Source organism: Cavenderia fasciculata, assembly GCF_000203815.1.
Source record: "Cavenderia fasciculata unplaced genomic scaffold Scf_Dfasci-F-a-25c12.r2-5, whole genome shotgun sequence".
In the NCBI taxonomy this organism is placed as follows: Eukaryota; Evosea; class Eumycetozoa; order Acytosteliales; family Cavenderiaceae; genus Cavenderia; species Cavenderia fasciculata.
Genome location: NW_004457729.1, coordinates 2,505,050 through 2,527,577, shown reverse-complemented (window position 1 = coordinate 2,527,577; position 22,528 = coordinate 2,505,050). Strand labels below are relative to the sequence as shown.

The window sequence follows — 22,528 nt, the reverse complement described above, 5'->3', positions numbered from 1 at the left end:
TTACAGGTGTTATTTGAAAAAAAAATAAAAAAAAATAAAAAAATCAAAGAAGTTCATTGACAAACAAAGTACACCTATCTATCTTTGTTTGTTGTAATCATAAGTTTTTAGTTTCTTTGTACGAACAGAGAGAGAGAGAGAGAGAGAAGAGTGATTAAGATTTAATCATGGATCCAGAAGCACAAAAAAATGCAAGAAAGAAAGAGTTGGATGATATGAAAAAGAGAATTGCTGAATATAAAGAAAAGGTATGTTGTGATGATCAACTATCATCTGCTAACAGAGTTCACAGTATCATAATCTTATACTCTATATTGTCTTTTTTTTCTAGAAAATTGCACAAACCTCTAAACTTTCAACAACCAAAGCAACTTCACCATCTCTATCAACAGGTGCTGGAGCAACATCACCACCAGCTGAAAGCTTTGATAGTCTATTAGAATCTATCAATAACATTGCACCAACTTCACCACCAACAACTTCTGCCACTAGTACCAGTACTTCTACTACTACAGCTACACCATCAACTATACAACAACAAGATAAATATAAACCAACATTGTCAATACAAAACTTGGTCATTGAATTTGATATACCACCTCGTGAGATTCCAACCTATACAAAGGCAACCCAAACACCAGATATTGATTTCAATGGTGAAAATGAAGATCAACAAGTAAACGCTACACCAAACAAATCAAAATCAAAATATCAACAATTACAACAACAACAACAACAAACAACACCAACCCTTGCTTCAAGTTCAACTGGTATCGATTCATCAGAAGGTCATGAAGCTATTGAAGAAACAAATGTATCAAAAGAACCAGAAGTTATTGGTATGTAAAAGAAGATTAAATGTATTCTTTGAACAACATATGACTTATCATTGATTTCTTCTTTTTTTTCATTTTAGAATTGGATGAACAAGAGAAAAAAGAGATTTTAGAATCTGAATCATTTAGAACATTCTTTACAAGATCATCAAAAGTTATTGAAAGAGCTTTAATGTTGGATGATAATATTGATATATTGGTTGATTATACCAAAACTGATGATGAGTAAATATAAATGAATCAATATCTCTCTCTTCTCTATCAATATTGTTTCTAACCTTTTTTTTTTATTTTTTTTAGAGATAAATCATCATCAAAAGAATTAAAATTAATGGGAACATTGGTAGATGAAAGATGGTCAAAACATAGATCAGTTACAGATATTAATTGGTCACCAAAACATCCAGAATTGGTTGTTACATCCTACTCTGCAAATGAAACTGGTTCACATGATCCAGATGGAGTTGTTTTAGTTTGGTCTGTTAATAATTTCTATCAAAAACCAGAATATGTTTTTAATTGTCAAGTATGTAAAAAAAGAAAAGAGAAATAATAAGAAATAATAGTATTAATTTATTTCTTTTTTATTTTTTTTTAGTCACCAGTAATGACAACATTCTTTTCAAGATTTCATCCAACTTTGATTGTTGGTGGTACATATTCAGGACAAATAGTAGTATGGGATACTAGATCAAAATCAACACCAGTACAGAGGACACCATTATCATCGGTTGGACATACTCATCCAGTGTATAGCATGTCTGTTGTAGGATCTACCAATGCCAATACATTGATTTCAGTATCGACCGATGGTAAGTTATGTTCATGGAATCTTGACAATTTATCACAACCAGTAGAAACATTGGACCTCAATGCCAAAAACAATACTTCCTCTACGGTTTCTGCAACATCATCGATTGCTGTTACAAGTCTTGTATTCCAAGAGACTGAAATGAATGCCTTTTTCGTTGGATCTGAAGATGGTAGTATCTATCAAGCACACAGACACGGTAGCAAGACTGGTATATCTGATCGTTACAAGGGACATCACGGACCCATTACCTCTATTGATTTCCATCCATCACGTGGGTCAATTGACTTTGGTAACTTGTTCTTGTCGTCGTCTACCGATTGGACCACTCGTCTATGGTCGACCAACAAGACCGAGGCACCAGTCTATTCATTTGAAGACTATGTCGACTATGTGTACGATGCTAGATGGTCACCAGTCCACCCATCAGTCTTTGTCACTGGTGATGGTAACGGACAAATGTGTCTCTGGGATCTCAACGAAGAAACAGATGCACCGATAGTCCGAAACAAGATCTCTTCACATGCTCTCAATCGTCTCTCTTGGTCTGGCGATGGTAAGCGTTTACTTGTTGGTGATTCAACCGGTCAACTCTCCCTCTATGACACTTCTCCCTATGCCAACCCAGAACCAGATTCTTGGTCAAAGTTTGGTAATATCGTTGATAAACTCCTATCAAAACCTCTTACCCTTCAAGATTCTCCAACTACTGCAATTGATAAAGATGATTAAAAAATAGAAACCAAAAAAAACAAAATATTTAAATAAATAATAATAATATAAACAAAATATTAAATTTTATTTTATTTATCAAATTTAAACCTCGAAGTTTGATTTTGTTGTGGATCAAGTTTACCATTTGAAATGATTGAAAAATCATCAAGACTTGTTTGAGTTAATTGAAGATTATTTTTGTTTGATAATAATAGTACCATGAACAATGATATACTAATTTTTCTCTTGCATGCCATTAAATCAGATACTCCAAGTGTTTCAGATTTTAATTCCAATTCCAAAACCTCTTCAAATGATAATCGTGCCTCTGGTGATTTTTTTAAAAGAATAAAAAGTTTTCTTTCATAATCTTTACTATTAAATTCAAACCTTCTTCTTCTTCTATTTAATGATGACATTGAACTTGATTGTTGTCCCATTATTGTTGTAGTTGATTGAGTAAAAGTTTCTGAATCTTCAAATGAATCTTCAAATGAATCTTCAAAAGAATCCTCAAATCCATCTTGATAATTATTATCATTATTTTCAAAATTATCATTATCATTATTATCATTATTAATATTTTCTTGTTGTTGTTGTTGTTGTTGTTGTTTTTTTAAATTTTCTATATTTTCAATCTAAATTTAAAAAGTTTAATTAATTAATAAATTATATCTATCTATCTATTTCTCTATTTATCTATACATACAAAAAGCTTTCTTTTATCAATTGAAAAATTTGATCTAATTTTTAAATTAAAAAAATCAGATTCTTTATAATCATTTTGAATTGTATTATCACAGAGTAATTTTGATTTATCACCATGTTCTGGTTCTATCATATCTTGTGCATTGATATTATTTTTTTTGGACTCTTTTGGAATAGGGGATTTGGTAGAGAAAAGAATTCTTTTTCTTTTTGTGATAATTTTTTCTTTTCCAAACTATTATTATTATTTTTGATTGCAGGATTTGGTATATTTTGCCAATTTCTTGATTCAACATGACGATCAATTTCATTTTCTTCATTTCCAAAACCTTTCCATTCATCATCTAAATTTTCCTTTTCCTCTGGAGCATGATCTTCTCCATAATAACTATGTTTTAAATCAATGGTTGCATCTTGATCATTATCTGAATCTTCTCTAATTTCTTCCATTTGTTGAATATTAGTTTGACCATTTTCATCTAAACCAAATTGTATTTCATCTTGTAAAAGATCTGTAAAATCCAAATTCTCTTGTTCCCTTATAGGATTTTCTTCCATTTCATCATCTTCTTTTTCATTTTCATTTTCATTTTCATTTTCCAACATTCCAGTGATTTCTTCTTCTTCATCAGTTTCAACTTCTAAATCTTCTAATCTTGGAATGACTGGAACTATTTCAGTTTGTTCCAAATCTTGTTCATGATTTTCCAAAAAGTCATTGATATTTTCTGGTGAAATGGTTGGACATAATTGTTCTGTTGTTTCTCTTGATAGAGCAGCTTTAATTCTTCTTCTAAAATTTGAAAAACATTGTGTTCTTGGTACGTTTTGTTTTCTTTTTTTCGGTTTAACCTCTTCTTCCAAAGGATCAGTATTTTCTGTTAAAACCAAATCATCTGATCGATTTAATAAACTAAATGAATAGTGTTGATCTACTGGTAAAACATTTGAAAAGAATAATTTGAAATTGACTGCAACATATTGAGTTTTGATTGGGACTGTAAATGGTTGAAATGGTTTATCTAAATTTGCCTTTTCCCTAGTTGTAATGGTAGAAGCTGCAAACCCAGAATCACTCCATTTCTTCCTCGTCTTTTTCTCTCCATTTTCATCAACCTCTTCAAAATTATCATCTTCATAGGCACTTGTAACTTGTTTTGAACTCATTCCCATTGTATGAGTCAATTTGTCCAATGATCTACCAAGATCATCAACTCTTTTTGCATAGATATTGGATGCTTCATCTACAACGACCGTAGATATTACAAAACCATCTCTTGTTTCATCCTCCTCTCCTACCAAACTTGGTAAAATCCACATATTCTCTATAATCTTATTATCTTTATCCCATAATTTCTTTTGTCCCTATATATATAGAAAAAGAATTAGAGATATATAATAAGAAAAAAAATATAATAATAATCATAATCAAAACATACTCCTTTTGAAGTAATTTTATAATTATCTAATAAATGTTTATATTCTTGTCTAATTTCAAGTTGTGATCTTTGTGTACCTTGAGTACCTTGTGTACCTTGAGTATTTCTTTGTGTATTTTGTGTATTTGTTGTTAGATTTTTAATCTTTTGTATATCATCACTTTCATCATAATTGTGATGATCATCACTTTCATCATAATCAAAGTAATTTGTTGATGTTGGTGTCATCTCTCTCTAATATCTCTATTATATCTATATTTTATCTATCTTTGCACTACTTCTACATATGCAATGAATCAACTAATTAAACCAACTTCCCTCTTACCAAATTCAAAAATTTAACGACAACAAACAAAAAAAAAATTTTATTGCACAATATCAAGCAATCGTGGACCAACGCAAAAAATCCCCCATCACTTTTTTTATATCTCTCAATCTACAACTAAATATTTGTTCATATATATATATATATATTAGATATAGATAATAGATAATAGATAATAGATATGTGAATCATCATATGAATAAACTATTCTATTATTATATTTTATTTTTTATTTGTTGGTTCATTAAAACAACAAAGTCTACGACTACTACTACTACTATAGCTACATCACCAATAGGAACAGTTGGATATAGTTTATACCCACCAACAAGACAACAACTATGTTATTTCTCACACAATAACAAGTTTGAAGGAGAACCAAATACTGTGATGGATCCTGCATGTCGAGATGCCTATCATCATGTAGCATTTCAAGATCAGGCAGACTTTGCACTTGGATCGATACAGTTTATACATTATACTTCGTATTGGTGGTCACCCAAACAAGATGAAAATGCATCCACTCCATTAGACTATATAAGAGATGGTATTTGTTCGGCTGGTAATCAACACTATCATGGAATGGATCTCATTGCCAAATGGTCAACTGTCCCAATCACTCTAAGAAATTCTTCCTATTCTTTTCATAAATCAAAATTATTAAATAATAATATAGATACATCATTATCACAACATAATTTTGTATTGGAATATTGTATGGATACACGTGGAACATTTAATAATGTAAATTGGAATATTTATATTAGTAAGACTAACCATCTTGGTATATCATCAACCAATACCAACCCAGTAACAATGGATCATTTACTATCACTACACAACTATACATTTGAAAATGATAGATTGGATTCACCTAGTGATGGTTGTATTGGTGGTGGTATCATTGTTAGATTTCCAGTTACAATTCCATCATCCTATCATTATAAAACTGATCAAAATGTTGTACTCGTTGTTGTAATGCATCGTGGTAATTCTTCTTGGTTTAGTTGTTCTGATATTACTTTTTTAAACTATCAAGATAAAGATATTAATATTAATAATAATAATAATAAACCAACAACAACAACAACAACAAAAACAATAATTAATCCAACAAATATTCCAACTATTAATCCAACAATAATTTCATCTATTGATATTCAACCAAATAATACTAGTAGTAATAATAATACTTTATCTTCATCATCAAATTATCCATCACCATCAAAATTACCAAAAAATAATAATAATAGAATACCAACAACAACAAATCAATCAAAACCTACTACTACTACTCCAACATTTAAAAATTCAAAAATGGTAGAATTATTAATTTATTTATTAATGGGTATTATTGGTATATTAATCATTTATATAATAACATCAAATATTTGTATTTTTGGTAACAGACAACCAAGACAAAGATTTATTGAATCTGCATAATTAAATAAATTAAAGATATATATAAAAAAACTATTATTTATTTATTTTTTTAGAGATAGAAGGATCTTGGTTCACGAGATTTTGGATTTTCACTTTGAGCAAGATTGATAGCATTTCTTTGTTTTTTAACCAATTTGTTTTGTTTATAATTTTGCATAACTTGACCTCTAAGAAGTTCCAATTTCTGTTTCTTTACTACTTCTCTTTGTTGTTGTAATCTCTTTTCTTCCAAATCTTCTTCAGTCTCTTCTTCTTGTTTCTTTTCACCTTCATCTTGCCATAAATATTTACGTTTTGAAGATTGGGTTTCATTTGCAGCTTTTCTTTTACTTAGATCCTTTACAACTGGAAGAGTTGGAGGACGATCAACTTGTTCACCAAACTTGATATTATCTTGTAATTCATTAAAATCCTTTTTAGAATTTTTATGTTTTAATTGTTGTTGTTTTCTCTTTTTATCCAATTCTCCCATTTCCTTTTTCTCCACCGATCCTTCCTTTCCATCCTTTCCATCTTCATCTTCATCATCATCTTCATCATGATTAATATTATTACTATCATCAACCAATCTAAGACCTTTCTTTTTAAGAGTCTTTTTTAATTTCTTTAATTTACTATTCTCTTTGTTTTTAGCATAACGATTTGTCATTTTCTTTTCCTTTTCGTTGATTTGATTACGCATACGTTGAAAGTATTGTTCTTGGTTTTCACCAGGACGACGCTTTGTATCTAGTTGAATGTCTGCCTTTTTGTTACTGACGTCCTTTATACTGTTGAGTTTTGAGGTGTTCTCGCCCTTGTCTTCTGGGTTGGGCATGAAACCGAGAATGTGAGCGAGTTGTTCTTGTTGCTTTGAGAAATCAGTCATCTCTTCGACCGATTGTTTCTTGGCTTCAGCCACTGAAGTATCCAAACCAGCAACACTCTTTGCAACCTTTTGATTCTTTTTTTCAGTCTTTTGTTGTTTCTTTTTGTCTACTTGTCGTTTGTCGTCTTGATCTTGTGGATTTTGTTTCTTGGCCTTGATCTCTTGCTTTTTAATTTGTTTTGCAGAGACTCCATTGTTTTGTTGTAGATTCTTTTCCTTGTTTTCTTGATAGAGCTCTTCACGCTTTTGTTTCTTTTCATCAATCTCTTTGACCAATTGACTCGCTTGCATCACCATACGCAACGATCTTGGTACCTTTTCATCGTTTTTCAACTTGAATGGTTTATCCTTTCTCTTTTCCTTTTCATCTACTACCTTTCTTTTACAATATGGATCACATTGTTTAAGTTTTCTATTTGCTCCTATTGTCATGATTAAAGTAATAGATAGATAAATAAATAAATTTATATATATATACAAAAAAAATAATAAAAAAACGAAAAAAAAAAAACCAAATAGCGATGAGAGAAAAATTAATATTAAATAATTTAAATACTCAAGACAGTTCTTCACTTTGACAAACGTATTTATTTATTTATTTATTAAAAAAGAGTTGAAATAATTGATAATAGTGAAATTAAGATGATTGGAGATGATAAAGATGAAGATAATGATGGTTCACCTGAACTGGATGAATTGTTTGAGGAACAAACAAGACTGTTGATAGGATTAGGTGATGGACATGAGAGACTATCAACGATATCCCAATTTTCACAAGAATTTCTAACAGCACAAAACTCTTTGCTACACTTGCTTGCTACACAAGAATTTAGGTTTAGATAGTTATTGACTTGTACACATTGATTACCAATCAAACAGTCATGGTAGGACTTGGTGTCAGTGGCACATTGTGCATTGATATTGACTAGTATGGAACATTTACCTTGTGAACCGTTGGAACATTCACAAATCTCGTTAAAGTTGCAATAACTGTCATCTTGGCATGATTGTGAGCTATTGGATGGAGATGGTAGCTTGGTACAGAAACCATACTGGGCACTATTGATTTCACAGTAGAGACCTTTAGAGGCATCACAAGCAGATACAGTTGCGTCATTTGGATTGGGGCTACAGGTTTCACCTAGACCAAGAGAATAGAGTGCAGTGCAAGTCTTTGTAGTGTCGTTTCCACTGCAAACCGATCCATATGGACATGCGGTTGGGTAAACTGTACAATCGTCATTCAACTCTAGTTGAGGATAACAGACTTTGGTTGGACCAGTTGTGTTGCAGAATGTACCGAATGGACAGTTGAGTAGTTCACTGTCACATACATCATTGGTTAAGACACATTTGTTGGTACTGTTGGAACAAGTTAATCCTTTGGAACATTGATAGGTTTGATTACAGTCTTTACCATTTTGTATAAATCCCTAAAAAGAAAATTAAATAATAATAATGATTAGTTGAGGTTAAATTTAATGAACCATTTAATCATCATCACACATACATATTGGACACATTTATTATCATAGCATGAAAGACCTGGATAACAAGATGGACTATCATAATTCTGCAAACAGCTACCATTCTCTGGAATGTAGGCTGTACAATTACCAGAAGTGGAACCACCTGAATATTTACAATCAGAGTTTGAACATATTTTTAATAAATTGTTACTAAAAGATATAAAAAAAAAAAAAGAAAGGAGATATATAAGAATGATATCTTGATTTAATACTAGTGAAAAGGTCTAGACCTTACCATTGTTCTCCTACTTGGACACATTGTGAATTTGATGGACATGAAATGGCATGAACCGATAGTGCAGAAACTATGCAAAGAGTTATGGATAAAAGTAATAAAAAGTTGGTCATTATCTATCTAATTTAAATTATTCTTTTTGGAAAGGGATTTGTGTGCTTATAAAATATGATATATATTTATATCTTGTGGATGTTCACATTGTGTTGAGGTGGGGGTTACAATTTCTGATAATTTCGTCGGTTTAAAAAAAAAACCATCGAGGCAAGAAAAATCGCTTTGGCTAGAGTCTACAAAACAATGATTGGTTGTTCGATGGGTCTAATATCTCTAATATCTCTAATAAATATCCATCCATTTTGAAAAAATACAAAGATATCTCTCTCGATTATTATAATAGAAGAGTAAAACACGAAGAACGAAACAATCCATATCAACAAACAACAAACGATCGTTCTTATATATCACTCATAGCTAGATAGGTTGCTTTATACTACTTTTAAAAAACTAAATAAATGACCTTCCTTTTTTGGACAACTGAATCGATCATCATCACAAGTCATTGCGCAAAAAAAAAAAAAAAAAAAAAAAGGAAAAAGAAGGGTGGCTTTAATTTTTTGTTTAATTTTTTTATATTGTTCTGTCAACCCTTTCTAGAACCAACCAATTTTAAAACGACAAAGTAATAATACTATAGATAAATTAAAAAAAGTAATAATTGTGTAATAATGGCACCACAAGATAGAAATGAAAAGATAATAAGAGAGTTGTTAAAGTTACCAGATAATATGAGATGTATGGATTGCCCTATTAAAGGTCCTGTATATGCTTGTTTAGATTTAGGTACTTTTGTTTGTCAATCTTGTTCTGGTATTCAGTATGTAAAAAAAGAAATAAAAAAAGATATAGATATATAATATATATATCTCTCTTTACTAAACATTCATATTCTCTTTCTTTCTTACTACTTTTATTTTCTTTAGTTCACATTTAGGTAGAAGAGTAAAATCAGTATCAATGGGTACATTTAAACCAGAAGAGATTACAAAGTTACAAAATGGAGGTAACAAGGCAGCAAAGCAACATTGGTTGGGCAAATGGTCACCAAGAGATTTCCCAGAACCTGAAGAGGGTGATACTGCTCGTATTAAACAATTCATCGAGTTAAAGTACACTAAAAAGCAATGGGTTGATGATCATCCTCGTATCGAACCACTCTCTAATATCCTTGGAAGAGATATACCTCCTATCACTGTTGAAAAGGATAAAAGAAATTCTATCAACTATGGTAATAATAATAATAATAATAATAACAATGGTACTTTTGCAACATTACCAACAAATGGAAATAATAGTCCACCAAATCTTTGGACTGATCGTCCACAACAACAACAACAACAACAAAGAAATAATAATAATAATAATAGTAATAATAATTCATTACTTGAATTGAATGATATTTTTAGTGCTCCTCCTTCAAGACCTCAACAACAACAACAACAACAAAATAATCAATTTAATAATAATGGAAACTTTTTCCAACCATTAAATAATCAACAACAACCAATTCAACCAAATCAACAATCATTTGTTGATCATAATACTCAAAATAATCAATGGTCAACAGGAAATAATCAATGGGATAATAATGTAAATCAATGGGGTACTCCTTCTAATTTACCTCAACAACAACAACAACAGAATCCATTTGGTGGATTCCAACAATCACCACAACAACAACAACAAAATCCATTTGGTGGATTTCAACAACAACAACAACCACAACCAGGACCAGATTTTTGGATTAATAAACCAGCAAATACTGGTAGTTATGGATCAAGTAATCCATTTGGTGGATTCCAACAACAACAACAACCATTACAACAACAACAACCAGAGAAAAAAGATTACTCTGGGGCATTTGCAGGCCTTTCACCATTCTCTGGAAACAACTCTTCCTCAAATCCAACACCACCAAACACATTTGCCAACAATTTTGTTCCAACTGCATCACCACCAACTGGCTCTGTTGGCAGACCTGGATCCACTAGCAATAGTGCAAGTGTAACAAAGGTTAACCCATTTGAATCAACCTTTAATGTAAATCCTCAACAACAACAACAATCATTTAACAATACTGGTAGCATTGGCAACAAGGTCTCGTCAAATCCTTTTGCAAACTCTTCTCCAATGCCTCCAAATACTGCTTCTGGTAATCACAACCAACAATTGGTTTCATCTCAAAATAATCCTTTTGGTGGTAATGACTTTTTCAGTGGTGGTGTTTCAAATCAACAACATCAACAACATCAACAACCACAACAACAACAACAAAATAACCATTTCAATCAATTCCAATCAAGTGGTGCTCCACCAAAGGCTGCTAGTGGAGGTTTTCCATCGGGTTTAATCAATCAACAACAGAATAATAATAATAATCAATTCAATAATCAACAACAAAATAATAATAATAATCAATTCAATCAATTCCAGCCATTTAATCAACAACAACAACAACAAAATCAATTCAATAATAATAATAATAATTTCTTTACTAATAATCCAGTTCCTGCATCCAATGGTAACGCAAACAATAATGCAAACAATTTCTTTTTCTAAAAATAAATAAATATTAACTGGAATATTACAATAGGTAAAAAAAGGATCCTACCCTAAATCAAGTTCTTGGTGGTTATTATTGTTTGTTCTTGCACCAAGGTGAAGTGTCATCAAAAAAAAAAAAAACCAAAAAAAAAAAAAATGTGGAAATACATATGTGTGAAAATGTGTGTGTTCAGGGGCAATATTGTATGTCCTGGATGTTTCTGGACAGCGGGCCTGGCATGGAAAAAAGACAAAAACAATTTGATCGGTCTCTGCAGGGTTCGAACCTGCGCTCCCGAAGGAACATCCTTAGCAGGGATGCGTGTTAACCACTCCACCAAAAGACCGCAATTTCGAGATGATGTGGAAATGAAATTCTGCGTATTTATACGCCTACGCGCAGCGATTTTGTTAAGTTTGGTCGTGGAAAAGTGAATTTGGTTGTTTTCTTGCTATGTCCATCATCACCCTCCTTTAATTCCCTTCATTCCCTTTTCATTGAGAATTGTTTTTTTCATCCTAAGAACAATTTTATCTCGACAAAAACAGGGATCTTGCAGAGGGGTGGTTATTTTTCTTTTTCCTCTATTTTGATGTAAATTTTAAGAGAGTGAATCACTAAACTTATTTGTTCATATCTATTGATCAAAAGAGCCCAACCATTGTAAAGTGAATCAAGGAACCAATATATAGAATCAGTTGTTGTTGTTATAAATATGATTTCATAAATAATAATTATATCTGATGTGTGTTTTTGGCGGATGTAATTATCATAGTCCTTTTTTTTATTTTTTTCAATAAATACAAAGTTATTTAATCTTTTTTCAGAATTGATTCAACAAATTTGTTTGGTTGAATAATAAAATATTTATAACTGTATTTTTTTTAATTATTGATTTCAAATCATTTTTGATGTCATACCATTCACCACAAGTTGGAGTGTATGGAACCACTTGTTGATAAGATGGACCAAGGCAACTAGGACCTTTGACTTCGGTCAAGATGTAACTGTCCATTAATGGTGCACAGTTGGGGTCACAGGCGATTGTGTATGACGATTTAGAGTCGTATTGGAAACAGGTATCGGTATAGATGGCGGACAAGTACAAGACTGGTTGATTCATCCATGAGTCTTGGCATGTATCATTGTACTTGACGTTGACAATCGATGATTGGGTTGGGGAATTGGAAGATTTCTGAACATTGGTAAATACCTGATGGGAAATTGGCGACTTGATCGTATTGGTTGACTGGGGTGGTGACTGGTGGGTATGGGATACCATTGCAATTCAAATCACCATAAACATACTTGGTTACTTGGTTGTTGGAACAACGATACATGACACCATCAAAGCACTTATCTTCCAACATTGAATGTTGGCTAACATAATTACCTTTACAAGCATTGGTTTCAAAATTTAAAACAGTAACATAACTCGATGTGGCTGCTGCAAACAACATTGAAATGATAAAGATTGAAAAAGAGAATTTCATTTTTTTTTTAAAAGAAATAATTAATTTGTATTAAACAAATATTAGAGTTTGATAGTATAGTAGTAATAATGTTAAATATAAAAACGTTTCATATTTTCAAAACAGGTATTAAAAGTCTCCAATGTTTTTCAATTCCTCAGGAACTAGATTTTTAATAAATATGATAGTGTATATGTAGAGGGCCCTCCTACTGTATATCACTATTGTATTTAGTAAAGAATAAGATCAAGTAATAAAGTCTTTATAATGTTGTTAGAACAATAAAGAGTATAATGATCGTTCGCCTGTCTTAAGGGTTAACGTTTGTAAAAACCCAGATAATGAGATCTTCATTACAGATTAGAAACATAAAAAGTCAGATGGAACTCGACTAATCATTTCCGGGCTCTACATTTTACAACTATATAATAAAACTAAAGGTCGGAATGAAAGTGATCAATTTAGAATAAAATATGTAAATTTCGTAGTCATCACCACAAAAAATCTGGTTCTCATGGAACTAAAAAAAAAAATCCCTTGGTCATTGAAAAATTCTAAAACTAAAAAAATTAGATCTTTTTTTATCTTGCATTCTCAAGAGAGGACGATTAAAATATCCTTTTCTTTTGGATTGTGTACTTGTTGAAATTATTAGTATTATATTTTATTTAGTCAACAAAATTTCAAATAATAAATAATAAATATTTAAAATGAGTAGTGATATCACAAGAAATAATATTAATAATATAATTGGGATTTGTTATCATTAAATTTTGGACCTCTTAATAATAAAAAAAAACAAATTACACAAAGAACAAAGATGATTGTTTATCAATTTTTATTTATTAAAATCATATTCAAAGTTATTGCAAGATGTATACCCCAAGTTTTGGCGGCCAAAACTCACTTACTGAGTTTGTGGTTAAAAATCCAGATCCTCTAAGGATGCAAATGGGAATGAAAGGGAATGGACATAGCAAGAATACAACAAAATCGCTTCGCGTCGGCGTATAAATACGCAGAATTTCATTTCCACATCATCTCGAAATTGCGGTCTTTTGGTGGAGTGGTTAACACGCATCCCTGCTAAGGATGTTCCTTCGGGAGCGCAGGTTCGAACCCTGCAGAGACCGATCAAATTGTTTTTGTCTTTTTTCCATGCAGGCCACGCTGTATACCAGAAACATCCAGGACATACAATATTGCAGTCTTGGAACCCCTGAACACACACATTTCACATACATTTTTTTTCTGTATCCGTTATCTTGTAGCCTCTTGTATCTACAGCCTAATGCTAGCCATCAACATTAATCACAGTCTTTGGATATAAAAGTTTAAATATGATATTTTCACAACAGTTGTTTTATTCAATTTGATTTCTTTTTTTTCTTATCCAAAAACATAGTAATAATACCGGCAGCAATTGTTTTACCCGACTCTCTCAGCGTGAATCTTCCAAGCTGACGATAATTACTATACAATTCGAGACAAGCGGGACGGGAAAGGGTGATTTCGACGACCGCCGAAGCCGAATCGCCAACGCATCTTGGGTTCTTTTTCGATACACCTCCGGCATTGTCCATTAATGATACAAGTTTGGTAATAGTAGCAGGTTCCTCCATTGCGTGTGCGTGGAAAACTGCCTGATAGCCATTGGTGATTGGTACTGGTACAGTAAAAGTAACAATTTGAGCTTGAAAGACACGCGCCGTTTTGATTGGTTTTTCTGGATCGCATAGAATGGAACCAACTCTGATTGCAGTTGCCACATCGACCGACAAACCAAGATCGACATTGTCACCACCAACGGCCCATTCTGAATCCATATTTGCACGTTTGATTGCTTTGATTGTACATATTTCTTGACCTGGTGATATCAATAATTTGTCTCCCACTCCAATCACTCCTGCCTCTACTTTTCCTCCTACCGATACACTTCCTTTACTTGTTGATTTATATATATCATTAATTCCCATTCTAAATGGTTTATTAATTAATCTTTCACCAATACTAAATGTATCTAAAAGAAATAGAAAAAGGAAAAATAAAAATTAATAAATCTTTTTCTTTTCTTTTTACTTTTTTTTTTCTTTTCTATTTTTTAATTTTACCAATTAAATCAACAAGAGATTGACCATTATACCAATTTGAATTTGATGATTTTTCAATTAAATTATCACCTTTGAAACCAGAGATTGGAACAAATCTTAGGTTTGCTTCAGTAAATTTGATTGAAGTTAAAAACACTGTAAGAGTGTCTACAATGTATTGATAACGTTGTTGATTCCAATCAATCATATCCATCTTGTTGATTGCAACGATGAGTTGAACAATACCCAAACTTTTTGCCAAAACTGCATGTTCACGTGTTTGACCTTCCTCACAAAAGCCAGATTCAAATTCCGAGGCATTGATGAGAAGAACACCAACATCGGCCTGTGTGGCACCTGAAATCATATTTGGAACAAAGTCTCGATGACCTGGAGCATCCAACAATGTTACACGTCGATGTTTGGTTTCAAAGTATCGTACACAAACGTCCATCGTTACACCACGTTCACGTTCTTCAGTGTGTTCATCCAAAACCCAAGCAAAGTGAAATGAACCTTTACCAATTGCCAAAGATTCTCGTTCAAATTTGGCAATCGTTCTTTGATCAACTGCTCCAACCTTGAATAATAAATGTCCCATTGTAGTTGATTTTCCTGCGTCTACATGTCCAATTACTACCATATTCAATGATGATTTGGTTTCTTTTGATGTAAAATTTTCATGTACTAAATTTTCCAATTCTTTTTTTCTATTTATAGAATGTTGTAATATATTAATATTAGAATGAGAGGAGGAGGAGGAGGAAGAAGAAGTTTGAGATCCAGATCCATCCATAAAATTATTATTATTTGTTGGTGTATTATGTGGTGTTGGTGTTGATGATATTTTTGTTGTTGTTGATTGATTATTTGATATATTTAATCCTTTTATTGATTCTAAAACAGCTAAAAAAAAGAAAATTAGAAAGAGTTACTACTAGTTTAAATTACAAAAAAAAAAAAAAACAATTACAATTATTAATTTGACCAAAAGCCAATTTTTGTTTGTTTAAAATAATATCATCTGGTGATGGATCATTAAAATGAAAAGGTAAAATTCTTTCATTTTTAGATATATCTTTTTGATTATATAATGATCTCAATGTAAATTCATCAGATGATAATTCTATATTTTCTAAATAGATTGGTCCAAGATTTAAACCCAATGTTGATGGTTTAACTGGATAGATTTTAGCAACAAAATTGTAAAAAAACAACATAATATATATAACATAGTTTTTTTAATCTTACCTTTTGGTTGATTGTTTGATTGTTGTTGATTATTTGATTGATTTGATTGATTTGAACTTGTTTTTTTCTTATTATTCTTTTTTTTAAGTGTACCTTTGGCAGCTTCTTCTAAAAAGTAATCTGCAGTATCATCAACATCAAAATCAAAATCAATCAATGCATCATAAATCTCTTCCAATGATATATCTGGTATATCATCAATCACCATATCATAAACATCATAAACTTCTGAATCATAATCTCCATAATCTATAAAAAATAACAATATAAATGAAAAAGAAAAGAGTTTAGATACTATTATATATATATATATCTTTAGTTTCTCTCTATACCATCATCATCTTGTATATTTTTCATAAATCTATGTCTTGACATTCTTTATATCTTAAAAAGTTAAATATATATATATAATATATATAGGTTTAGACGTCTGTGTGATGAAAGAAGAAGAAAAAGAAAAAACACAATGAACAAGCTTTGCAAAGAGAGAGAGCAAAAAATTGAAAAAAAATAAAAATAAAAAAGATCACATGATCATAGGAACAGAGAACAGAGACAGATAAAGACACTTTAAATATATAGTTTAAAAAATGAAAAAGAAATCACAACAACAAAGAGATGTAACTAGTAGTAGTAGTAGTAGTAGTAGAAAAAAGACAACTTCTTCATCATCATCATCTGAAGCATTTATATTATCATTGATTGGTGGTATATTTGCATCATTATCATCAGTATTTGGAAAGATTGCATTATCAAGTTCTTTTCTTTCATCTTTAATTTCACAAGATAATGTAAATTATATAGAAATATAAATATATCAATCAATCTATATATCTAACTTATTTTGATTTTGATTTTTTTAAGGTAAATTTAATAATTAGAATAATTAGTTTTAGTGGTATATTTATTTGTACAACAATGCAATGGAGATATTCAGCCAAAAGTATGGATTTATCATCATCGCTGTCGGCAACAGTCGTTACAACAGCAAGTAATTTCTTTTTTACTGCATTTTTTGGTTGGTTATTTTTTAATGAAACTCTTTCTTTTGTTTGGTGGATTGGTTCAATATTTATAATGATTGGTTTATATTTTATGAATTCTGATAATACCGAAATTAAAAATAAAAAGAATTAAATAATAATAATTAATTTTAGTTTTTGATTTATTTATTTTTTTGAACAAATTGGTTAACAATAATTTCTAAAACATTTAATGGTAGAGCACCATTATTTAGGATGGTGTTATGAAATTGTTTAATATTAAATTTTGGACCCAATTGTTGTTTACAATAATCACGTAATTGTAATAATTTTAATTGACCAATTTTATAGGCACAAGCTTGACCTGGCATAACAATATAACGATTGACTTCTGCTACTACATCCTTTTCAACAAGACATGTATTGTCTTTTAATAGTTGAATACTTTGTTCTCTAGTCCAACGATATTCTGAAGAGTGTAGACCAGTGTCTATAACAAGTCTAAGACTACGCCACATTTCTGCAACCAAAAATCCCAATCTTTCATATTTGTCTTTGTACCAACCAGCTTCATCTGCCAATTGTTCAATATACAATCCATAACCTTCTGCATAGGCTGTAAATATCATTACACGACGAAAGATATCAATATCTTTGAGTTCTTGGGATAGTGTTATTTGGATGTGATGTCCAATCACTTCATGATAACAAATGTCTTTCATCATAATGCGAGTGTGTGCTGAAGTGTCTCTAAGATTGGTATAGAAAACACCACCTTTACTACGATCAAGTGGTGCTGGCATGTAATAGGCAGGTGGAGAATCTGCTTCCTTGTAGGCTGGTACTGGTTCTACATCACACATTGCCTCGGGTATTTGATCAAACCATTGACCTAGTTTTGGATAAACCTCTGCAATTATATCCTTGTACTCTTGAACAATCTTTTGACGACCTTGTTCTCCTTGTCCCATTTGGAATCGCTCCTCTGATTGAATAGATCTAAGTGTACCACCAAAATCATCTAGAATCTCTGGATATTCCTCCACCATCATATCAATAATTTCTTTTCTAATACGTTCTACTTGTTGTTGTCCAATTTCATGTATTTCCTTGGCTGTATAATTGGTAGTTGTATGATATCTTAGGAAATAATCATACAACTGTTCTCCATTTGGTATACGCCATACTCCATCTCCTTTAATATCGATTGAAATCTTTTCCAATTCCAAAAGATATTTAATTAAAATATCATTTTGTAAATAAAAATATTTTACAATACTATTTTCTAATCTTTTTAAATAACCATCCATTTCGAGTTGATTGATAACTTTTTTATCTTTTAAAAGTTTTAAATCTTTTTCAACTTTTATAAAGATAAAAAATTCTTTTGGATTTGATACTTTTAATTTTTCAATTTGATCAATTGAAGAATGAATGACATAATGAGGAGGAATGATACCATCTTTTTGACGATCTTTTAAATCTTCCAAAAGACCTTCTATAAAATAAGGATTATTTTCAATACGTTGTAAAAATCGATCCATATCTTTACGGTTATTGATTTGTTGTTTCATCAATGTTTCTGCAACCGATTGTTGACAACCAAATATTTGATTCACTGGATAAATACTTGGATAGATAAGATAGAGTGGAGTTGTATAAAGTTTTAATTGATAGGCTTCTACAAATCCTTCTAAATAACTTTTTAGTGTCTTTACACCGACATAGTTTGTTGAATCTTGGGTCAACTTGCTATCCAATCTTGAAATAACATCCAATTCTCTTTTCATTCTTGTCAATTGTTTTCTTCTTGTAGTTAGATGTAAAGAATCTACCAATCCATTTTGAAATGTAAACTTTAATTTATCCAATGCTCTCAACATTGTCAATACAAAGTATTGATCTTGAATTAAATTTAATGTAATTCTAATACTATGTATTTTAAATGATAGAAATAGAGGAGGTATTGAATATAGAGTTTTATAAATAAATAGTAAAATTAAGAAAACTAAAAAGATTACTAGATAATTAAAATTAAAACTTATAATCAATAATAATGAAATGATTAAAAATGTAAAAGATATTATCGTTTTAATTAAACTAAAAAATCCATTTTCTTTTATCAACTTTGTTATCACTAAAAAATAAGAGAAAGAGATATAGATAGAAGAAAGAGAGTTAAAGTTAATATGTTTACTTTAAAAAAGAGATAATATTATTACTTTTTTTTTTTTTTTTTTTTTTTGAAATGAGTGATGATTACAAAATTTTTTGATGTTCACCTTTGATAACTTGTTTTTTTTTTTTTAGATTTTTTTAGATTTATTTTAAAAGGATACATGATATTTTTTAATTTCATAAGAGATTTCGGTTTCAGCAATAAAGAATGGTGAAGTTTTAATTGATTTGAAATATTTTAAAATGATCATTGTGAATTGTTTGTAATAGTTGTATAGACGATCGAGGATCATTTGAAATAGTTTCATACCATTTTTAAAGTTGGGGAATAGTTGGGTTACATTTACATTCATCTCTTCGATACCACTTCTCCAATTGTGATAAAATTCCTTTAAAATACTCTCCAAATTCTCTTTGGTTAACTTTGGATGATTGATTTCCTCTGCCGTATACATTGATATCAACGGATACAGTTCATCGACCGTTGTAATCATTCTTTTGAAAAATGGATAAAGTCCAAGTTGATCCATTGCAAATAATTCAGATTCTTGATCATATAATATTTGATAAAATTCTTTATCTTGTAAATTTTCATTATTTCCATTTTTTCCTAAATAAAAAAAGTAATTTAATTATTATTATTATTATTCTTATTTGTTTGTTCTATTTCTTACTTGAAAGATTGTTAAAATTAAATCATAATTATTTAAAAGGAAAATATGACGATTTGGTTTATCTTTTGTTTCTTGACCAAGTTTGAAAATTAATTTTGACATGCAAGCTCTAAACATATCCAATTGTTCACGAATGAGTGGTTGAACTTCCAAAGGTAAATGTTCATACAGAGTAGTGATGGAACCAATCAATTCTGCATAACGACGAATAACATAATGAGGACGATTCTCTTCAATAGGTCCTAAATCTTTGATATTTGCATTTCTTATAGATTCTAAATTTTCATTCAAAACTACTGACAATCTATTTCTTGTTGCCAAAATAGTCGATCCAAATATCCTCTCTGTACATTCACTTTTAAAATTTGTTTTCTTTTGATATTTACTTGTTATACATAATATTAATAGTAATGATATTGGATCATATGTATTTGTTAAATATGAATTTAAATTTTCCTAAAACAAAAAGAAAATGAATAAATAAATATTTAAATTTAGATTTCTTTGTTTTTTTTTTTTGTTTGTTTAAATTTACCATTAAATAAGATTCACCTTTACCAAAAATGAAATTAGTAGTATCCATACTACTAAAAAAATAATCTTTTATAAACATTGTTTCATAGGAAACAAGATCCAAAAAGAAAAATAAAGCAGATCTAAATAAAACTTCATAGTTGTATTTGATTTGACTTGATGATGCAGAATTTAAACTTGTAATGGATTGTGGTTTTAATGCTTGTTCATCCAATTCATCCAATATTGATATTCTTGATTCTACTGTAAATATACTACTCTTAAATTTTAATTTATTAATTTTATTACTAAAAAATCCTAATATAAAAAAAAAGAAAAAATTAATATTATATATTATTATTATCTATATTTTTTTTATCATCTTTTTTACCTTTTGATTTATTATCAGAAGTACCAATTAAATCATTTTTTGAAGTTGGATCTAATTGTAATTTTTCCAAAAATACGATATAATTTTTATAATAGGAAGAATAGATTTTCTCGATCAATTCCTTGTATTGATCAAAAAGATGACGTGCAACTTTTGGAGAATGTTTAAAGATGAAAAAGAATGCTTGACGATAGAGTGTAAATTCTTGTTGTTTACTTTGAAGAGTTGGTAGATTTTTGATAGATTGGAAATGATTGGTAAAGAATTTATAAAGTTTATCAAATACAATCGTTATCAATTTTCCAATTTGTTCCTCTACATTTGAAATGGCTGCTACATTATCCATTTTTTGTGATTGTACATATCCCATCTTCTTTGACAATATTGATAAATATTGTAAATATTGATCATTTACCTCTCCATCTTTTAATAAACTAAATAGAAAATTAAAATTAATAAATATTTAAATATATATTTGTTTTTTCTTTTCTTTTTTCTTACTGAACAATATCATCAGGTAAAGTAATTTCATCAATAACTTTGTTTAACTTTTCAACCAAACTTTTACGATTTGAACATTTAACATTTTTGTCTATTGATTTATCTTGTAATACACGCATTTCCTTTGAAATGTTTGATAGTTCTTGTTGATTTTTAATTAACATTTCTTCAAATCCACTCAATATATTTCTACTTTCTTTTAATGTTTGATACATTAATGCAAATGATTCTCTTTCATTTACATCTATTAGAAAATAAAAGTGTTAAACATTGATCTTTGTCATATATATCTTTTCTTTTCTTTTTCTATCTACTTGTACATACAATCAGGAATAATATCTTGATATAATTGTTTCATTTCTTTATCATATTTTACGAGAGCAGTTTCAACTTGATGAGAATATTCATTTAGATCAATTCCTTTTTTAAAGCAATTAGTTAGAATCTTTTCTTGTTGAGAATATTGTTCCAATAGTTGTTCCAGATTTTCAACACCATCAAACAAATGATCAATGGTTGTATAATCCAAATCAAATTTAAACTCTAAATCATCTTCTTCATCTTCATCTTCTTCTTCATCAATTAAATGATTTGGTGTTTGTATCATTGATGATTCAATTGATAATGATAATGGTGTAAATATTTCATTTGGATGTTTTTGTTGAAGACTCTGATGATGAGTATTATTATTCTTATTATTATTATTATTATTGTTGATAGTTTGATTACTACTACTATTTTGATCTAACTGTGACATTTGATTTAGTAGGTACTAGGTGGTACCTTGTTGTTGTTGTTGTTGTTGAACTGCACCTTGTCTCAGCCTCTTAACGATCTTTTAACGGTAAAACAATGATTTTTAAAAAATATTAAAAAAAATACTTTGGCGTTGCAAACAACACACACCCAATGACAATCAATTTCGTTTATACCCCTGCTCTCTTTTGTTGCTACTGTGAGTG

General features: G+C 29.9%; 10 protein-coding genes and 2 non-coding genes across 12 annotated transcripts; 5 read left to right on the top strand and 7 right to left on the bottom strand.

The window, feature by feature from the left end:
• Positions 1-167: 167 nt before the first annotated feature.
• On the top strand, positions 168-2,379 carry dicA (cytoplasmic dynein intermediate chain; the record flags this gene model as incomplete). Its single annotated transcript, XM_004359253.1, has 5 exons — positions 168-248; positions 332-839; positions 917-1,061; positions 1,137-1,362; positions 1,435-2,379. 5 exons carry the CDS (start codon positions 168-170, stop codon positions 2,377-2,379), a joined length of 1,905 nt encoding a protein of 634 aa, XP_004359310.1.
• A 71-nt stretch (positions 2,380-2,450) lies between these two features.
• Positions 2,451-4,736, bottom strand: DFA_01345 (uncharacterized protein; the record flags this gene model as incomplete). Its single annotated transcript, XM_004359252.1, has 4 exons — positions 2,451-2,999; positions 3,071-3,195; positions 3,306-4,434; positions 4,509-4,736. The coding sequence occupies 4 exons, from the start codon at positions 4,734-4,736 to the stop codon at positions 2,451-2,453; spliced, it is 2,031 nt and encodes a 676-aa protein (XP_004359309.1).
• A 292-nt stretch (positions 4,737-5,028) lies between these two features.
• Positions 5,029-6,276, top strand: DFA_01344 (uncharacterized protein; the record flags this gene model as incomplete). The annotated part of the gene is made up of 1 exon (XM_004359251.1): positions 5,029-6,276. One exon carries the CDS (start codon positions 5,029-5,031, stop codon positions 6,274-6,276), a length of 1,248 nt encoding a protein of 415 aa, XP_004359308.1.
• Positions 6,277-6,325: 49 nt separating this feature from the next.
• DFA_01343 (uncharacterized protein) lies at positions 6,326-7,576 on the bottom strand (the record flags this gene model as incomplete). Its single annotated transcript, XM_004359250.1, has 1 exon — positions 6,326-7,576. The coding sequence occupies one exon, from the start codon at positions 7,574-7,576 to the stop codon at positions 6,326-6,328; it is 1,251 nt and encodes a 416-aa protein (XP_004359307.1).
• Positions 7,577-7,746: 170 nt separating this feature from the next.
• DFA_01342 (uncharacterized protein) lies at positions 7,747-9,471 on the bottom strand (the record flags this gene model as incomplete). Its single annotated transcript, XM_004359249.1, has 5 exons — positions 7,747-8,577; positions 8,655-8,823; positions 8,909-9,024; positions 9,166-9,198; positions 9,403-9,471. The coding sequence occupies 5 exons, from the start codon at positions 9,469-9,471 to the stop codon at positions 7,747-7,749; spliced, it is 1,218 nt and encodes a 405-aa protein (XP_004359306.1).
• A 165-nt stretch (positions 9,472-9,636) lies between these two features.
• On the top strand, positions 9,637-11,527 carry DFA_01341 (Arf GTPase activating protein; the record flags this gene model as incomplete). The annotated part of the gene is made up of 2 exons (XM_004359248.1): positions 9,637-9,785; positions 9,892-11,527. 2 exons carry the CDS (start codon positions 9,637-9,639, stop codon positions 11,525-11,527), a joined length of 1,785 nt encoding a protein of 594 aa, XP_004359305.1.
• A 251-nt stretch (positions 11,528-11,778) lies between these two features.
• DFA_01340 lies at positions 11,779-11,859 on the bottom strand. Its single transcript has one exon. It is a non-coding gene; the product is annotated as a tRNA-Ser (tRNA).
• A 255-nt stretch (positions 11,860-12,114) lies between these two features.
• On the bottom strand, positions 12,115-13,006 carry DFA_01339 (uncharacterized protein; the record flags this gene model as incomplete). The annotated part of the gene is made up of 3 exons (XM_004359247.1): positions 12,115-12,130; positions 12,434-12,644; positions 12,727-13,006. The coding sequence occupies 3 exons, from the start codon at positions 13,004-13,006 to the stop codon at positions 12,115-12,117; spliced, it is 507 nt and encodes a 168-aa protein (XP_004359304.1).
• A 1,031-nt stretch (positions 13,007-14,037) lies between these two features.
• On the top strand, positions 14,038-14,118 carry DFA_01338. The gene has a single exon. It is a non-coding gene; the product is annotated as a tRNA-Ser (tRNA).
• Positions 14,119-14,352: 234 nt separating this feature from the next.
• HBS1 (Hsp70 subfamily B suppressor 1) lies at positions 14,353-16,701 on the bottom strand (the record flags this gene model as incomplete). Its single annotated transcript, XM_004359246.1, has 5 exons — positions 14,353-15,005; positions 15,097-15,981; positions 16,049-16,255; positions 16,327-16,575; positions 16,659-16,701. 5 exons carry the CDS (start codon positions 16,699-16,701, stop codon positions 14,353-14,355), a joined length of 2,037 nt encoding a protein of 678 aa, XP_004359303.1.
• A 215-nt stretch (positions 16,702-16,916) lies between these two features.
• On the top strand, positions 16,917-17,321 carry DFA_01336 (uncharacterized protein; the record flags this gene model as incomplete). Its single annotated transcript, XM_004359245.1, has 2 exons — positions 16,917-17,117; positions 17,223-17,321. The coding sequence occupies 2 exons, from the start codon at positions 16,917-16,919 to the stop codon at positions 17,319-17,321; spliced, it is 300 nt and encodes a 99-aa protein (XP_004359302.1).
• Positions 17,322-17,491: 170 nt separating this feature from the next.
• On the bottom strand, positions 17,492-22,323 carry DFA_01335 (uncharacterized protein; the record flags this gene model as incomplete). Its single annotated transcript, XM_004359244.1, has 9 exons — positions 17,492-19,329; positions 19,798-20,097; positions 20,212-20,426; positions 20,463-20,617; positions 20,697-20,745; positions 20,773-20,992; positions 21,066-21,499; positions 21,567-21,810; positions 21,891-22,323. 9 exons carry the CDS (start codon positions 22,321-22,323, stop codon positions 17,492-17,494), a joined length of 3,888 nt encoding a protein of 1,295 aa, XP_004359301.1.
• Between the last annotated feature and the right edge of the window lie 205 nt (positions 22,324-22,528).